Here is a 19,919-nt window from a genome sequence, read left to right as displayed (position 1 = left end):
GCAAAGTGCTGCCTTAGTTACCTCAAGGGGCGTGGTTCAAATCTCATAACATTTTTTTAACATTGTAATATAATAATAATGTTAATTCAGCTCAATAAGATTAATTTTTGTTTGTAGGAAAATATTTACAGACTGATTCCAGTCTTTTAAGCAAAAACAAATACACAAACATATACGTAGTGTTATTTAACATTTGTTCTGAAATGTTTTCGGTTGATATTTTAGCAATGCCACAGAAGTACAACTTCTGACGTGTGCAAAAACTTTTATGGTATTTATCGTCTCGAAATCCAAGTTTCGTATCATAAGTTCATTTGCAAACACGAGAACTCATGGATTTGCTCGTTACCGAGGTTAGATGTGTGCACATCACTGGCGACTATGGGAGACTCACTATAATTGTTTGTTTTTTTCCCTGTCGCAACAGCCCACCTTCAGACGTCCGTCCAGCAGCGCCGGGATCTGAGGGTTGGGTTCTTTGAAGTGGAGGTTCGGCGGTATCACAGAGGTCTCCATGGCCAGCAGCAACTTCACGAGAGCACACATGCCGGACGAGGGCTCAGAGTGGCCAATGTTGGACTTGATAGAACCGATCAGCAGGGGCTTTGTGCGGCCCCTGCAGAAATAATCCGCTATGGTGTTGGTCTCCTCTGGATCTCCAGCCTGTCAACAATGTAACAAGTGACATCAATTATATCATGTGCACTTAACACACAGAAAAAAAAAATTTACAAAAGATTCCTTTGGAAACCAGTCGCCAAAAAAAAAAAAGGTAGTTTGTAATAACACAAGAAAGATATTGTAACTTCATACAACACATAGCTACGTTTTTCGAGGTAATACCGAGTAATTTTTTTTTTTTTTATAAAAAATTGGCAAATAATTCTATAATTTAAATTGATGTTTCTTTCAAGAATAATTATTTTAATCATGGGAAAGATAATCGAATATACAATAATTTGACTTCATTTTACTTTATTACCCTTATTAATGTGTGCAGAACATTGCATATGCCATTTTATAGTTCGTATGACTATGCACTAAAACACCATCTGAAAAAAATTATTTCACAGTCATGGTGATGGCAGATTGGAGCATGAAAATTTTCCCCCAAAATTACTATAACTGTGTAATTTCCATTACTTTTCCGGGATTTCAAGTAAATTCCCTGACAATACCCCATCAATTTAAACTTCCTTGTATTTTCCCTGACTTTTCAGAATGTGGACAGTTTGATATATATATATATATATATATATATATTCTAGATAATGCCCGGCATGCGTTGCAATGCCTCAATCAATTTTTTTTTGTAATTTTTTAAACGTATACTAAGCATCTCTCTTTATCTCTCTAATTCTCTATCTCTCTATGTATATCTCTATAACTCTTTCTATCTTTCTATTTATATCTCTATCTCTCTATATATCTTTCTACATGTATATATCTCTATATATCTTTCTAGCGGACCCGACAGACATTGTCCTGCCCAAATGTACTTTTTGTGAGATATGGATATGGCGGTAAGTATTTCTACGCTGGACATTTTGTATCTTCTCATTATACATACCCCTCCTCTTGGGCAAGCCACTGCCATTACCAAAAACCTTTCCCATGGTTACGCAGAAGGCAACAACAATGCAAAAGCCCGTTGCCATGGAGGCTAATTATCAACAATGCTTAGTTTTTTGCTTTTAAAGCGTGTTTTTTTTAGTTTTTTCTTAACTCAGAATCGAGATAGAATATCCAATTGTGAATCTAAACCATCCTCGAATCCCCGTGAACTCACACAAAAAATTTCATCAAAATCGGTCCAGCCGTCTAGGAGGAGGTCAGTGACATACACACGCACACAAGAAATATATAATTATATAAAGATATATATATATATATAAAGATATATATATAAAGATATATATATAAAGATATATATATAAAGATATATGTATATAAAGATATATATAAAGATATATATATAAAGATATATATATAAAGATATATATATAAAGATATATATATAAAGATATATATATAAAGATATATATATAAAGATATATATATATATATATAGAGAGAGAGAGAGAGAGAGAGAGAGAGAGAGATATGTTGAGATTTATAGAGGTAGATGCTTTGTATGTGTGTACCTACTTCAAATAAATTACAAAAATATGAAAGAGCAACACATGTCGATATAATGAAAACAAAATATAATAATTAACTCACTTGTGTGCCAGTTCCATGAGCTTCGACATAAGAAACATCCGTTGGATCAACATTTGCCGTCGTGTAAACTTGATGGATGAGGTTTCTTTGCATTTTCCCAGAAGGAAAAGTGATTCCTTCGACCTTGTACCCGTCACAGTTGGTCATCGTGTTTATTATGGTAGCGTACAGACGCCTGGCTTCAGATCTCTTCTGGATATAACATGCCACCACTGATTCGCCGCGAACGTAGCCGTCACCTGGAGAATGATTTAATGAATAACAAAGGTATTTATTTATAAAAATCGCAGGCTTTCATGGCCATTGTCTGCATTTTCTTGGCTTCTGGGTGTAGGCCATGCTAGGTAATTGTCTTGCGACGTTTCTGACTTAGTCAGACTTAGTCTACCTGATGATGGCAGCTGCAATGACTGCAGAAATGTCGCAAAATAATTACCTCACACGACCTACACCCAGAAGCCAAGAAAATGCATATTTATTTATGTTTAAATGTTATTTTTTAAATTTTTCCAATTATATACACAATTTAGATAAAGTTAATTGGCAAACTCTAGTATGTTTCTTAAGAAAAAATAACATGAACAATAATAAGTTATATTGAAAAACTAGCATTCAAAAAACATTTTATACAAAAAATGTTTTGATTTAAGCTATTAACCCACATTAGCAAAAAACATATATATTGACACGGAGGGGGGGTCGATCGGTCGGCTTTACGGTGGATTGCTAGTGGGCGCCACCACGTGGTACGGCACGTGGACCCGGTGAGACTCCTAACTCAGGGCGTGACGTCGCCCATGTGAGACGTGATATCCCCCCTTGAAAACATCTAGCACTAATTCCTGCCCGCTCTCAGCGTCGGGCACGCTTTTCCCTACGAAGTGGGCTCTCAGGCGTCCCACACGCCGTCACTCTCCACGTGGTCACACAGATTAAAAATAAAAGAATAATACGTGAAATTCACACACCTGATTTATTCCGCTAATTCCGCTCACACAAGTACACGGTTGAAGCTATGCAAAATGCCCGCAGCACGAATCGGTTTATTGGTGATGAGCCACCACGTGGTCACATGTTGATTTATGTAGTACAAAGAAAAAAGACAGAGACTGGTCGTAAATTAATTAATAAAGCAGTCCCCCGACCGAGAGCCGCTCCGAGGACTAAAAGAAAGCGATTGAAATGAAATTAAAGTTAACAGAATTACTTGGCAGAGAATACAAGCGGTGAGGTTCCCGGAGTGCTGATGCGTCTGCTCTCGGTCATTGATGGCGGAAGACTGGGCTGAGGTCATGGCTCGCTCGACTAACATGGCGTCCTCCCGCCGAAACAATTACCGTTAAAAGATATTAGCGAATTCGTGCCACGGGAAATTAAATTAACATAACGAGAAAGCATTGAAAATTATGTAACAATTTTTGAATGAAGAGAAAAGATTATACAAATAATAATTATTAAGATTTAAATTCAATTATTGTCTGGCTTCGGGTTTCCTCGGGAATGTCCGGAAACACTATGATATTTTAATATATAAGTTAAAAAATAAAAGTACATAAAACCCTCCCGGCCGATCTGCCGTCACGTTGCACTTAGGGAATATAAAAACAACAACACAATTACATATACTTATGTTTTTAGGGGTACGGCGCACTGGCTCGACAGCGCCCTCTTGCCGGGCGAGCACACACGCACGCACACGTACGCACGGGTAGGCGGGAGGTTTGAATGGAGGGTGGATGGTGTTTGGGCGGTGGCATATCGGACTTACAGGGGGCCGTAGGCCCGGACGATGTCAATATATATATATATATATATATTTTTATGATCTTTATTCTATTTAACTATTTATATCATATTAATATTATTATATTTAGTCACTGTTAAAAAATTATCTGGTAAAAATTCATTTTGGTGAATATTCTTTTACAAGAATTTTTATTTAATTCAATGATATTCATATTATATATTTATTTATTAATAACTTCAAAAAGATCATTTGGCAAAAATAAAAATTCTCAGTGTTCTATTAATTTAATTACAATGCAACACATTTGCACTCATTATAAAACAGTCAATTAAAATTAATAATTTTAGTGATGCGCTAACATCTGGCACCCAGGGAGTGCCAAGGACTACTCTACTAGAACTCTGAATGTAAAGCGTCGGCCTTTAATAGCGTAAGTATATGGCCAGAGCTAGAAGATTGTTTTGAGCACAAACTTTCTTAGAAGAAATTGTCCCGTATAGTTGTTACAACAATGGCACTGATAAAAGTTTGTGCCAAATTTTTACGTTTTACGTAAGCATGAGTAATGCCCCATGTACGTTAACTACGTGACACATTTACTGTCAGTTAAAGACTTGATTTTGACTTTTATAGTTTTTTTATGGGCATTGAAATCGAAGTACATCTGGTCACAAGTACTTTTTTAGGAAAACGTTTTTGATAACGAACTTTCGTTGAGGATTGAATAGGTAATTCATCCATCGACGTGTTTTTAACGGATGTAGTGTGACGTCACGAGTGAATCCAATTGACTGGAACGGTGGTGAGGCTCTAAGCCACTACCAACAGTTGTTACGACTGCGTGATACGAAAGATCTGTTTTTAATGCAACGTTTTTTCAGTTAAAAAAATCCGGCCCCAGCAGGACATTGTTTTTTATAAACATTTTAATAAAAAAATGGTTGTTTTTAAAATGGATAGGTTTAGTAGACCTGCGCAGGTATCTTACACATTTTTTTTATCTGTTGTGAAATATATAATGTAAGTATTTTCACACAGTAATATTTCATCATTTTTAAGGTAATTTATATTAATTATATATGGTAGTACACACCTTGATGTGGAATATTGGTGCTCAGTAAAATAACGGCCATCAGTGGGTTGCTAAAGAGGCAATTTAGGGCCAATTTCACCACCATCATTTAGGATTTTGAAAAGAGCTTAACAACTCTTAAGAATCAATTAATAACGAATTGCATTTCACTAAATATTTACTTTCGTTTAAGATACACAACTATAGGAATAAAAGTTGTGTTTATATATTTATTTTCAAGTTTATTTATATGAGTGAGGTTATTTTTCACGTAGGTACGTATAACTTATTTTCATTATCAATTATAAAGTATTACATTATTATTCAATAAATAATTAAAATAATAAGAATAAACATTCAGAATATTTATTGATTTTCATTATTAATTTAAATTTATCTTTATTATTATACTAAATCAATTAATTAGTTTTATACACATGTTTATATTAATTCTTATACTGAGTATTTATTTAAGTTTTTTTTAACTTGATTTATTTTATACTTTACCAACCGTATTTATAATATCGCTCCAATTGTTATTATTTTATTTCAATTAATTATTTGCGTGCAAAATTAAAGTTAGTTTTTAATGACATCAAGTAAGTACTTCCAAAGGTCCCCCACACACAATGAGTCCGAATTGTCAGTTTGAACTTATCCGCTGGAACTGAACAGTCGGAAATGCTGTGTGTGAGCGATGGTGGACTGATCAGTATGACTGCAAAGGGATTGCTCCCCCTTTTATTTGTTGGCCCAGGCTTCTTAACAGTTAGGCCCTGCTGGTCTGGGGCCCCCACGGGTGTGGATACGGATATGCCGTATACGCGAAACAGGAGAGGTGTTGTTGGAGATCCAGCTATGTCCAGAGGCCGAGGCTACCCATCCCAGCTTACACACCACCATCACCCCTGCCTCACTCAGCTAACAAGACAATTGGCTGCGTCCTAAGCCCTTAGACGTTATCAGCATTGCTGGCGCCTACCCCGTTCTACCACATAACACTGGGACCCCTCAGTCACCCAGTGAACACATGGTCCGGTGGAGGCCTATCTAACCTCTGCTAGCTATCCAGGCTAGCACCGGAGCTGTGTCGTCGCTCACAACGTTGACTCTTTAAAGGGCTAGGGAACCCTTGGAGCCTGCGACTGATCAGTCGGAACTGATGGCTTCCCATCAAATCGGGCTGTGGGCTCCAGAGCACTCGGTTCGAACTGCTGAGTATGGGAACAGCGTTTCGCCAATTCAAACTGTCAGTCCAAACATTCAGTCCATCCGTCCATCGGCTGAGTGTCGTGGCAGACATCTTTGTTTATATTCTTTGGTTACTTGCTATTTTTTTAACCCTTTTTTTATAGCTAAAATTGCCACTGCAAATGCAACAACCAAATTTTCTTCCATATTCTACGATGAAACGATACAGCCACCAGCAGCAGCAACCACAAGACTGATTGTTTGTGGGAAAGGCTCAAGTTCAGTCCAAACCGAGAAGTCGGACTATTCGATCCGAACCGGGCACCTGGATTGGTCGTGCGTGCAGAGGGCCTCGATCCAGACCAAACTGTCAGTTTGGTCTGAGCAGTCCGAACTAGGAGCTGGACCGATCGTGTGTGGGGAGCCTTAATGCACCTCACACGCACAAAAAATTTTTTTTTTCTGTGTGGTGTACTGGTTTCAGCAGTAACTATTTAAATTTACTATATTGGTTTGATGAATATTAAAAAAAATTCTGCGCCGGCTTAGCTACTAACGTAACGAGCATAAGACCACTTACTTTCAGACCACTGAGTGAGTAATAAAAGTCCTTATTGATATAGTCTGGAACACCAAATTTATAACAATTTATATCATTTATAAAATAATCATCACAATTCCAAATGAACACACACTTTTATTTTCTTCTGTTTATTCTCCTCTCCATTAGATCTAATAACAACCGTTTTCTTTCTTTTTTTACCAAAGATATATAATGTGCCATAGAGCAAAATTTGTTTCTACATATCACAGTACTAATTTTATACAATAAACGTAATTACAATTTCGATGCTCATTGAACAAAAACAATTAACGTAAAATACTCTGTATGAGTAAAGGTGGGTCTACACTGTATAACAAAACAAGTTATAAAATGTTACATTACAAAGTTATACAACATGTTACAAAATGAAAAGAATGAAAATTATATTACAAGTTATACAAAAAAGTTGTATAACTTGTTATGAAAACATGAAGAAAAATGTTATATAACACCATGTTTTATAACAAAATAAGTGTTATAAAACAAGTTATATGTTTCCCATGCAGTGTCGCTAAAGATCAAAGGAAGTTAAATAACTTGTTGTATAACATGTTGGCCATTTGTCCACACTTGTATGCATGTTTAAAAACATGTAACATGTTATGAAACAAGTTGTATTACTTGTTATATAACTTATTATTTAACATGTTATGTAACATTTTATGAAACAAGTTGTGTAACTTGTTATATAACATGTTACAAATATAACATGTTTTTGTTATATAGTGTAGACCCACCTTAACAGTACAGTGGTGCCTGAGTAAAGACTTTTCGGCCGTGCCTCGGAGGAGGCGAGGAACTTACACGACGCGTCGAACACCTTGCACTTGCCGCTCGGGCTGAGCATGTTCATGTGCTGGAACTGCAGGGTGTACTCCGGCCGCAGGCACACGTTGATGGCGGCCACGACCGCGGCGTCGCAGTGGCCCGCCCGGATGGCGCTGAAGGCGTTCTGCATCGCGAACACGCTGGACGAGCACGCCGTGTCCACGGAGTAGCTCGGGCCTGGAACACAGCGCGACGCAGTTCGAGACGCCACGATCCTGCCCGCCGAAGTAACGCCGGCACGACTTCCTGCAGCGGAAACTAGCTTCAGAGTGAAATCATTCAATTTTTAATTGGCTAGGAGGCGCACTGATCAACTCATTATAAAGCCGCATACAAACCTTTGAATATATATATATATATATACTGTATAGAAGTCGCCAGCCCAGGTTAAAATTTCTAATACGTAGGCACCGGAAAAATTCGCGGGTTCAATGACCTGTAGGATGAACTACATAGTTCTACGTACACTCGGTCAAATGCCACCCACTCATTGGCTGCTGTCTTGTGAGACGTTCCAGCGTAGCAGCCTGTGATTCGATAAAGCTTTGGTTGGGTGTTTCTCATTGGCCCAGAGTCATCCAGGTGAGTTGTGAACCAATAGCAGAGGCAGCACTGAGGTATAATGATTTGTATTTTAGTCTATCGCGAAATGAATTCGCGAATTATTCCGGTCTCTACTAATACGGTTTGAGGTAGTTGGTTAATTCACCGCCGCAATCGCCACCATCTCTAGGGCATCGACTTGTGGTGGTCCCTAGCGGACAAGTGTCGAACTCTTCAAACACCCCTTCCCCTCCCGTTGAACGACCTTGAGCTGCAGTGATTGATGGGCGGGGGGGCGCGGGGGAATGACAGCGGGCGACAAAGCTGCGCTCTAACGTGTAAATGACAACCTAAGACGATACAGGGCGTTACGGCAGCGCACTGCAGCGGTGAAGTTCCCAAGCTGCTCATCATACGCTTCTGAAAAACGTAGAGTTAATCCTATCCACTCGCGACTTCTATACAGTATATATATTCAAAGATACAAACTGTGCTGTTTCTTGTCGACATGTGTTACAGGATAAATACATCAATATACTTTACACACAGATGTCCTCGCAATGTTCCGACTTTCAGTGTTAACACGTGCTCTTGCTTGCGTTACCGGATGCAGAGCGTGTCATAACACGTCCTAAAATGCACCGGGCAAAGTTTTGGACTTGTATAATTATTTTCGTCAGATGTGTTGTGAATCGGAAGCAACTAACAATGGAGGAACGAGTGCTTGAACTAGTGCGTACTTACGAGATTTTGTACGACATTTCGAGCACGGACTACAAGAACCAGCGAGCGAGGGGCGAAGCTTGTGAAGCAATCGGTAGGTAAATTGAAAAGGCAGGCATCTTTTACATTTTATAGGGTGTACCCACTCGCTTTCCCCATGGAGAGCTAGCATGACACATAATACTATAATACTGCTGCAGGACACTCTTCCTCAAGTTTGTTTAGATGTACAATTTAATCTATTTCAACTATTTCACAAAATGATACTCACTGCAAAGTATTCGCATGGGTCATTTTTCACCAAATCAAACTATGGTCAAAACATGATGTCTTCAGATCTTTATTTAGTTATATGTTGTAGCACCAAAGATAAAAATAACAAGTTTTAATTTTTTATCACTTTTTTGTTTTTGAGTTACCTATAAATTTTTGAAAAATTAATAACCTCCAGTTTTTAGGAACGTATTGATATATTTAAAAGTATGTAACTCTAAAACCATTTGTCCTAGAAAGCTCAAATATGTGCCATTCTCTTTAGAATGACAAGGGATTAAATTTGACATGATGTTTGCCAAAAAAAAATTTAAAAAAATAAAAAAAATAACAATAAAAATGTAAAAAAATTTGTAATTTTTATTAAAAATATATATTTTATACCAGATCTCTTTAGTAAGTTGTGTACAAAGTATCATGATGGTATTCCAATGATATCTCTACCTATAACTAATACGCAAGGATTTTCACTTCTGTCATGCTTGGACTTCACGCACACATTTTTTTATATCTTTGCAGGCTTAATTTTGAGGGGTTCCTGGTTTAAGTCAAGGGAATTAAATATATATTTTTTTTTGTTTGAAACTGATCCGATTTCTCATCTAAATATTACTATACACAGTCGCTACTAGTGTCTACCTGTTCACTTCTTCTTAACTCAACAATGGACTTTGATGCTGTTTTCAGCATGATTTAGATAATGTATTCCAGAAGATTTATGTGTTTAATACACTCGAATATTAAATTAAAGGATAGTAGCAAAACTTTGAAGTTTTGTAGTCAAGTTGTAAAGATGCTTTTAGGGTGCTTTCGTGTGGCTTACACTGACATACATGATTGTCCCATCAAATTAATGCACTACAGAATTGTAGGTCTTTTTGCCTACAGAAAAGCCACGACAGTATATGTCTACCTTCTAAGGATGACTTACACTTTTTTAACTTTCAAAACTGGTTTAAAAATAATTAGCTATTCGCAGTTCGCTTCCGTCCTGTAGTTTTACTTTCAGTTAACAAAATTATGTAATGTAGGTACCTTCACTCACATTTTTTTTCCTCTCTGATGAGCTATCAGTAAGGTTGCTATACCACACAGATTACTTCAAATGCCTCTACTATGAGCTACTAATCAAACTGATTAAATAATATCCTTTTTGCCCAGCAGTTTTTTTCATAGATTCGGCTGTTCTCTTATTACCGATTTGATAAAATAATTCGTGCAAAAAAATCCAAATAAAATAACTGTTTATTATAATAAAATAAGAAAAATAACAAATAAATAAATTTTATATTACTTGCCTCTCGTGTTTGATATCCGGTAAGGTAAACATGGTGCACGTTGTCGAAAAAAGATTGGGTCCTCTAGAAGGACGTTCCATCCCCCTCGCCTATTCTTTCTTTCCTCCTATATTATTATAACAAAACTCGTCGTATTTTAGTAAGGGCCCCGCCTATTTGGGCATGAATACGGTGTGCAGAGAAAAAAAAACACGCGATTTGAAAACTCCTCAAGTTAGCTATTACAAAACTGAGGAATAGACAAAGACAAGCGGCACTCTGTTTTCTATGATCACTGCTCATATTTTTTTCTTTTTCCCTACAATTTAACCAACATACTTGCCCCCCTTTTTTTCTCTTTCCCCATTTGAATTGGCATCGTCTAGAGGTGGGTCGAAAAGTATCAACCTGATACTTTGTCACTGATACGCGCCTGTATCAGGAACGGCAAACGAGTACACTTGAAAAATATCAGAGACTTTAGTATCAGTTCAGAATTCGCCTGGAACAACACCACGGCCAATGAGCGCAGTACCCGATCGCAGATGACGGTCACTTGGGCGGAGCTTGTGAAAGGGGAGGGAGCAGGAACGATGAATAAGGGATAAAGAAGGGAAAGAATGTAGGGGAGGAAGCGCAGGGGAAGGCGTTGAAGCCTTGAAGGAGAGGCGCAAAGCGATATTGTTACAAGCAGGGCTGCCACTCATGGGTTTTCCACCCAGATCTGGGTTTTTCCAATGGTGTTTGGGTTTCTGGGTTTTTAAATAATGAATTCCAACATTTCTAGGTTTTTTATAATTTTAATTATTTTTATACCTAAAACAATAATAAAGGTAGTAGCTACTGTATCTGTTGCAATATCTGTTTGATAAATGCAAACAAGTCTATGTGTTTCACACACAAAAATACATATAAACACAAAACTAGTTTTCAAGAAGCTAAGTCGAATATTAAATTAGACACATTCTTCAAAGAGGCTTGCAGAACACAAAACCAATGCAACAATTAACCTTCAAACCAATCTTGTAGAATCAGACTCTGAATAAAGACTAACGTACATGATGCAGTTTTATAAAAACAATTACCGGTTTAAAGAATGCAGTGATGGTGTTTGTTTTGTCATGTATATATTTGTAGGTTTTTTATGATATGTGCTGGTCCAAGAATTACTTATACAGCCATTTTGCTGCAGTGTAATTTTCTTGTATTGGTTGTATTTAACCGTTTTCAGTCTTGTAAGGTAATTAATTGTTTTATATTAAAACCAGTTATGTTTATATTTTTGAATTAGTACGCAAACATTTTCAACGATAGCATTTTAGACGCATCTGGGTTTTTTACCCATGTGTCTGGGTTTTTTTGTAGGTTATCTAGGTTTTTCATGAATATCAGAGTGGCAGCCCTGGTTACAAGTCGTTTTGTTTATTGTCCTACTTCAAAGTACGCTCAGTGCGCAGTGCGTGCACCGTCTCGTTCAATAATAAAACTAATGAAATTTTAATATTAAAAAGTACATTAATACAAGATATAATATTTATATTTGTGCACCTAACAGCTATGAAAATGCAAATAAATTCTCAGTTGACACTAATAACAGATGTAATCAACATATGGACTTTCTTTTTTCGAAAACAATTAGTAACTAGTATTTTTATACATTAAAAATTCACGATTTTATCAAAAATAAAAAATAAAAAAACAGATAGGTACATTAGTGAGCATACTATATCAATGTTTTTTCAAATGTTTCTTCAGATTAGTCGATGATTTATACAAGCCCGGACTGGTCAGGTCGGCTAGTCGGCGATCGCCGAGGGCCCCCGGGCCAGGGGGGCCCCCAATGGGGCCCCCAAATAAATATTTTTTTCTACGAAATATTTAATAGATTTACAAAATTGCCTCTGTGTATTTTTCATTTTGGGTCACATATTTTACGTTTTACGTTGGTGATACTTTACGTCGTATACACCTAAAACCTTCCTATATAGCACATATTCAGCTAGCGACAGGCGAGGGGCGTCGTAGACTCTTATCAGTATGACTCATGTCGCTCTTCCCCCTCGCTGCGCGTGCAATTCTATCCGTTGGGGGGGGGGGGGGGGGGGTGCTGACATTAGGGGAAGTGACAATGCTGTATTAGCTCAGTAACTGCGTTGCAGTGCATGTTGCAATTGCAGCATGTTTATTCTGTGTGTAATCGGGTAAATTGTGTTAAGTTTTGTGTTTACAATTAACAGCAACTAATGTGTGCGCGAAAAGTGGTTCGGATTCGAACAAAACCGCATCATTAAGCTCAGAAAATATGAAACGAGTGTATCCAAGTGGCGCTAGTAAAAGAAAAGGAAAGAAAAATAAAATTTCAGAAAATATTAAAAGCTCGCAAAGTTTGAACACTTGGTTAGCTAGTTCTAATTCCAGTTCTCAGGTACTTAGTCATCATTCAGAACACAATGAAAATTCAAATACAGGTAAGTTGAATAAGTTATCAATCGTAGGGACCTGAAAAAATCACGATCGCGAAAAACTCGAAAAATAATGCGAATTGTGATGTTTGGATGTTAAAACGCGATTTTCTAATTATTTCAGTTTTTTTCACGAATTTAAACGTAAATAAAACTACTTTTAACTTTTTCACGTTTTTTTTCAGACTCAAACGCCTTATCTTCACGTGCCTGGCGGAGGGATGGGATTGCTTAGTTGAAAAACATGATCTACCTCGTAACTGCGTTACTTATGCCTGTTTTAACAGCAGTTATTTACTGCCTCTCGAATGTCATCTAGACTTGACAGAAGACACGTTGATAACACTACGGCATTTCCGTGGGAAGCGATAACGCAGCTGTCTCGTTCTCCATTCGTCATCTCTGTTTAAGCTGTGAACCCAGCCCACCCCCCGCCTCCCTCCATTCGATCAGGGCACTTTTAATACCTCTTTCCGAAAGTATTTTATGTTACAGCGACAAACTATTTATTTTTGTAACTGCCTGCTTGTGGTTTTAATATAAGTCGTGTCAATAACACTGTTAACAATATTTACATTTCTTAAATATTAATTGCTTCACATAGGAAATACTAAAAATTGTAGTTACTGCAATGCACCAAGCTGACATATTGAAGTGTACACTATGATGTCTTTTGATGACTAAATTCAACACTTACAGTAAAAGATTTAATTAATTTCTAAAAAAACTAAACTGTTAACGTCATATTTTAGCAACAGTGCGACTAGGTATGTATTTGTTTTCAGAGACTGAAGATCCAGTGTCACCTCCTTCATTTCAGCCTGTGTCTACTCCTAGTAGTGTTGTAGTGTTGAGAAGGAAAAAACTACGCCTGCTTGCGATCATACTGTTTTAGACAGTCCATCATTAACATCTTTTCATCTCGGCAGCTGTTCATCAAGAAATAGTTCGAGCTCCGACTCAGAAAACACCGATGAAGGAGATGACCAGGAGACACCTGATGCTGTTGTGGAACAACTTGGTTGTTTCATCTGCCCAAACGAAAATGACCCGATCGGAGTCAAAAAAGCTTTTATGGAGAAGCACCCAATTCAAGTGAAAGAAGGAAAAGGAACTAAATTGCCATTTGAGCCTTCAAAGCTGTATTATCGACTTCTGCCAAATGGTGATAAAGTTCACAGAAAATGGTTATCATACTCAGTTCAGCTTAACAAAGTGTACTGCTCTTGTTGTATGGCGTTTGGAGGTAAAGATCATAGAGATTCTACCTTTATTATTGGTCACGACGTTTCTCCCAAACATGTTTACAAAGCTATTGAGATTCATGAAGACTCTCATTACCACGAACTCGCGGTGACAGCAGCTTTTCAAAGCCAAAAAGGTTTTGACATATCAACTCTTTTAGCTACCAACCAAACAAAAAAGCGAGAAAAAGAAGTTCAGACCAGGAGATTGGTTGTGCAACGTTTGATTGACATTGTTTTATTTATTGGAAGGCAAGGAATCGCCTATAGAGGTGATAAAGCAGAAGGAGCATATACGCTTGGCTCTGTGGAAAACCATGGAAATTTTCTGGAACTTGTGATGCTGGTCGCAAATTATGATGTTATTTTGCAAAATCACATAACAATGTGTATTGAAGAAAGCAAAAAGCATCGAAAGAAAATAATAAAGAAGAGAATAGCCACAGGAAAGAACACTCAAAGGCCTACGTCTATTGGACGAGGTTCTTTACTGACATTTTTATCGAAAACCTTTATCAACAAGTTGATCAAAGTAATAAGCTCAATAGGTCGTAAAATTATTTTGAACGACCTTCAAAATAGCATAAATTACAGCATCATGGTAGATAGTACACATGATGTTGCTGTAATGGATCAGTTGGCTATATGTGTTCGCTATGTAATGCAAGGAAAAATATATGAAAAACTTTTAGATATGACAGTAGTTGATGATTCAAGTGGACTTGCTTTGTATGAACTTGTGAAATCTACTCTAGCAAAATGTGGCATAGCTACATCAAATATTATTGCTTGTTCTTTTGATGGAGCTAGTAACATGAAAGGATGCTACAACGGCCTGCAAGCCAATCTCAAGAAGGACAACGGAGATCTTATGTATACCCATTGTATGGCACATGTGCTAAACTTAGTAGTTGCTGATACGACTGTTAAAATACTGCAAGCAGAAAACTTATTTGGTTTGGTTGAAGAAACGGCGGTTTTTCTAAATTTGTCGCACAAAAGAATGGCAGTGTGGGAAAAAGAAACAAAGAAAAAACACACTGCACATGACAAGTTATATAGGTTACAAAAAATAGGAGCGACGCGATGGTGGAGCAAACACAAAGTTCTTTCATCAATTGTTGATGAAGAGTTTTTGAATTGTGAAGAAAATTCAAATACTGCAAAATTATTTAATCTTATGTCGGTTTTACAAAAAATATCAGTTGGAAGTTTTGACTGTAGGCTAAATCAAAATTTACAGCAAGGAATTTGATAAGTCATTGGTCTAAATTTGAGAACCTATTCATGTCTTTTGTATTGCTTGATTTATTTTTAGTTACTTCCCCTGTTTCCAAGTACTTGCAAAGTAAAAATATTGACTACTCTATCGCTTGGGACCTGATTCAAACATTACTCCAGCAAGTGAAAAATAAAAGAAATGATGTACACTTTGAGGCTTTGTACTCAAAAACAAAAACATATGCCAGTGCTCTCAATGAAAAGTTAGAACATAACGAAGTTGACATTGAAATTGAGTTAGACTTTAACAATAAAAGGACGTCAAAGAAGAAGATGATGCCTGGGGAAAAATCTAAAGACGAAGCTTCTGAACTGTCAACTACTCAAAGCTATAGACTGATTTTTTTCACTGTTTTAGACTGTGCTAGGATAAGTATCGAAGAGAGATTTTGCCCGAACAAAGAAATTTTACAAGATTGTTCCTGGTTGGATCCAAAGAAATTTAATACTATTTTGAAGCTGGATGAATTTCCTGCAGAAGCCCTTTCAAGCATCTCTAAACTGTGTAAAGTTGACAGAAGCAGGGTACTGATAGAGTTGAAACAGTTTGCAGCTCAGTACAGCAATTTCATACAGGAAGATAAAATTGAAGAAAAACAAATTGTGGGTGAAGAAAACACAGACAGTGAAGATCAAGATGGCGATTTTGAGTCAGCACCAGAAAAAGAAAAAGCACCAGAAAAACCTATAGGTGTCAACTGCTCCGAAAAGAAACGATGTTGTCAATGTTTGTCATGTGCTTTTTCTGTTCTTTTTGATCTCACACAATCTGGAATCTATATAAATCTGTATGTAGTTTATAAATTTGTGCTAACTATTCCTTGCACACAAGTTACATGTGAAAGAGTTTTTTCTAAACTTAAAATTGTTAAGAACCGACTAAGGTCAGCTTTAAGCCAAGAGCTCTTGTCAAGCCTACTTTTTATTAATGTTGAGAGAGATTTATTTTACGGATTAGATAAAGACGAAATTATAGATGAAGTAGCTGCAACCAGTAAAGAACTTACGAAAAAGCTGTTGGGTTAGTTATAATAGTTACTTTTAAATATTATTTTATTATTTTATTTATGTTTATCTTAAAATAATTACTTAGATTTCTCTTTAAAGATTGCTTTCTTATTACAATTCAACAGGGTATCATAGACAAAAAGAGAAACTAAGTAATAATTTTTTTATTTTAATTTGAAAAATATTTTTGTTTGTTTGTTGAATTTTAAAAAAAATGCTAATTTTTAAAAATTGCTATTCAAAGTGTAACAAACATAGCCTATTTATATTATTCTATTAATTTAGATTGCATATAATACAGTATACAGTAGTAAAATTCGGCTTGGTTTCCTTGTTGATAATTTTCTTATCCTACTATATTTTTATTTTAATAACTTATTGTAAGTTTCACCAATTTATGTTTTATAAAGGGATACTTTAAAAAAAATATGAAGTTTTGTTTTAATAAATCAGTGGAAACAATACAATTACTTACTTAAAAATATATTTTCTTCAAAAATGTTGATTAAAATTCATTTACTTTTAAAGCCTTAAAATAGAGTAAAATGCGTTTTCCAGACGCATAATTTCTAAACATTTTCCGGAGGGAACGCCCTGCTCCCCCCCCCCCCCCTTCTGTTTGCTGGGTGGTATTCCATAACCCACAGACTTCTCGGTAGGAGCCCCCCCTTTCAGTTTCTGGCCGAGGGCCCCAGAAGGAGCCAGTCCGGGCCTGGATTTATAACTCAGTTTTTGTTTACACAAATTACAATCAGCAAACTCATTATTTTCCGTGAAAAAATTCCACACAAATGAAGTCTTTTTCGTGCACTTATCCATTCCTTATTTCACTATAAAGATACTAACTATAAAGCATGACAGCCCGCAACATGGTGATACACGGCCAGGACGAACTGCAGTGAATGTTGAACTGATTGATACTGGCTGTATCAGGCGGGCATGAGAGTATCAGAGGTAGAGAATTACCAGGCGTGATAAATAATGTATCAGAGTATCCTTCCGGTCGCACGGTCTGCGTACGCGGAGCTTTGTTGCCTCCTGGGACCGTCTGATACAGAAGTATCAGAGACTTGTAACATGGTACAATGCTGTATCAGTAACAGGTTGGAACAGATACCGAAAATTGCTGTAACAACCCACCTCTAGCATCGTCAATGATACACTCTCGTTCTCTACCAGTTCCCCCAACATGTACCTAACTATTTCCCTCATGCAATTGGAATTTGCATAATGCTTGAAAATTGTAGCCATTCAGCAAAGAATTTTCACTTCAAAAGTGTACAAAAAAGTTTTCTTACAAATTTTTAAAAAATTTTGATACTAAATAATTCTGAAACTTAAATCTTGCTGATATTTACGTAGTTTAAGCAACTTAACTAATTATCTAAATGGATATGTGTAGTTTGAGGAAGGTATCTGGCATGTGAAAGTGACAACATGCATATGAATAGGACCTAGCTCAGTGCTACTTTGTTGAGTCACAGTCACATACAGACACTCTGGTCGAGAAATATTTACGTCTCTTAATTGAACTTCATATATTTACATTCATTATCGCCAAAAGTCGGTGCTCTTCTAGTCAGTACATCGCCGTCTCGCTAGAGTGTGTGCGGCCCGAACGCGTCCCATCGCAATAAAGTGCAGAAAAGTGCAGCCCTGGGTATGCCAACTGCCCAGACATATCGATAGTGGCCTATGCGACAGTCGACTATTGCATTTACCATTACTTTGTCGCTCGTTAATACTGTTCATAATTAAACTAAGCAATTGGTGGACAATATTAATAGTCCAGTAATCATGTTGCAAAATAATGACAAAGATTTGTCTTAGCACTAATATACTAAGAACATAAACTTCATTACTCTTTTGCACATAGCACGTTTCCATGGGAATCGAGCTGAGGGAGCACGCCGAGTTTACAGCCTTGGCAAATCGTCATCACTCCGGAAGCAGACCAGTCACGTATCGCCCCGCAGGGCCCATCAATCTATGCTTCACTACATTCGTCACAGATATAGCGTAAGTTCTAAATCGCTCTGCATACGGCCCAGCAGACGGTCTGCACGTCCAGCCTGAATCCATCGGCCGCTTCACTTAAACATGAGTGCTTTCGTGAGGGTTTTTGTTGCATTCTACGTAATTTTTTATTTTGTCTGGGTGTGTGTTGCGTCCCAGTCTTCAAGGATTAGTATTCCGGCGCCGAGAAGTTCACAGCTTCACCCACGCAGGGCCACTGGTTAGGCGAAACGCAACAATGAACTCTTTTTAGTTAAAACGGCCCCAGGACTTTCAGGGTCCGCAAGCAGTTCTGCTCATGTGGCGTTAGTTAAGTTAGGGCCGCATGCCAAGTAGCTAAGTGTAATACATTATATTTTCCCTTTGACAGATGGCTTTTGTAGTATTTTAATAGTGTGTGTGTGTTAGGACTTTTGTATTTGTTGTTAGCATGACCATTGGGGGTGGCTGCTATGTGTAACTTATGATGGGCTTCGTAATTGTTTAATCGGTTATGACTAGAGTTGATGCACCATGTGCGTGTACACTCACATTTCTATTTAACACAGGGTGCCAAGTGAGCCTATCCAAATAGTTTGTGCACAAAGGCTAGAGAGTCAGTAAAGTTAGTCGTCTTAGTAACATACAAAACAGTGTGACCCTTAAAGTGTGTCGCATTGAGCTCCAGCTCCGAAGTGACCAGCCCATGCACTGAGCAGTGCATGTGATAGTGCCTCTGCTCAATAAAAATCTTCTTTCCAGAATCCCAAATGCCTAATTTGTAACTCACCCTATCATCATTTAGAATTGCGTCCCAGGTGGCTACAACTACCGGGGGTATTTCTTTCTGGCAAACACCTGCTGCATCCGGGCCACATTGCGACTTCACCCCCGGACTAAAGAGTCTATAATGTTCTGTGCACTAGCACACATATATAATTGCTATTTGGCACCTACTGCAACCAATTCTACCTCAAACATCTCCGTATCAGAAGGCAGTATTTCGACAGATTATTTGCTAGTATCTATAATCCACCAGTATTAAACCCCGCTAACGGAACGCACCCCTAGCACATTTCACGTGAGTCAAGCGAGCCCCCGACGCCGGTGAGTGCATTCCCAGATACGTCCATATGCCAACACCACCAAACAGTTCTCACGCATCATAAATTTCTGTGATTAATTAAGTGATTTTTAATTAGCAGGACAACACTTAATAGTGAAAGTGCGTCGTAAGGGTGCAGCGGTTTACCCCGTGGGAAACCGCAATTAATAAACATCCAGAATGTCCCTTGCAGCCTTCCGCCAATAATTAACCACAGTGTTAACCCATCTAATTTACTTCCCTGTTTTAACTTGCAAATAGCCACTGGAGTAGTCAACAAGTGACAGACAGTCTCCAGCTTGACTTTTTATTTTTAAATATAATTAATCTAAATTTTTTTTAT

The 19,919-nt window shown here is 37.4% G+C and overlaps 1 protein-coding gene across 4 annotated transcripts in view; it reads right to left on the bottom strand.

Annotated features, from left to right (window-relative positions):
- Window positions 1-19,919, bottom strand: part of LOC134538267 (fatty acid synthase-like) — a 124,503-nt gene that overhangs the window by 90,469 nt on the left and 14,115 nt on the right. For 2 of the 4 annotated variants that reach the window (XM_063379430.1, XM_063379431.1), the window contains exons 5-7: window positions 7,642-7,842; window positions 2,224-2,462; window positions 433-663 (exon numbers count right to left, since the gene is read on the bottom strand). In XM_063379430.1, the coding sequence (XP_063235500.1) occupies window positions 433-663; window positions 2,224-2,462; window positions 7,642-7,842 (671 nt within the window). Of the gene's footprint in view, window positions 1-432; window positions 664-2,223; window positions 2,463-6,813; window positions 7,008-7,641; window positions 7,843-19,919 lie in introns of those variants that run through there. The other 2 variants (XM_063379432.1, XM_063379433.1) reach the window with 2 other exon arrangements.

This window comes from Bacillus rossius, chromosome 13, assembly GCF_032445375.1.
Source record: "Bacillus rossius redtenbacheri isolate Brsri chromosome 13, Brsri_v3, whole genome shotgun sequence".
NCBI lineage: Eukaryota > Metazoa > Arthropoda > Insecta > Phasmatodea > Bacillidae > Bacillus > Bacillus rossius.
This window is presented reverse-complemented; position numbering and strand designations above follow the sequence as displayed.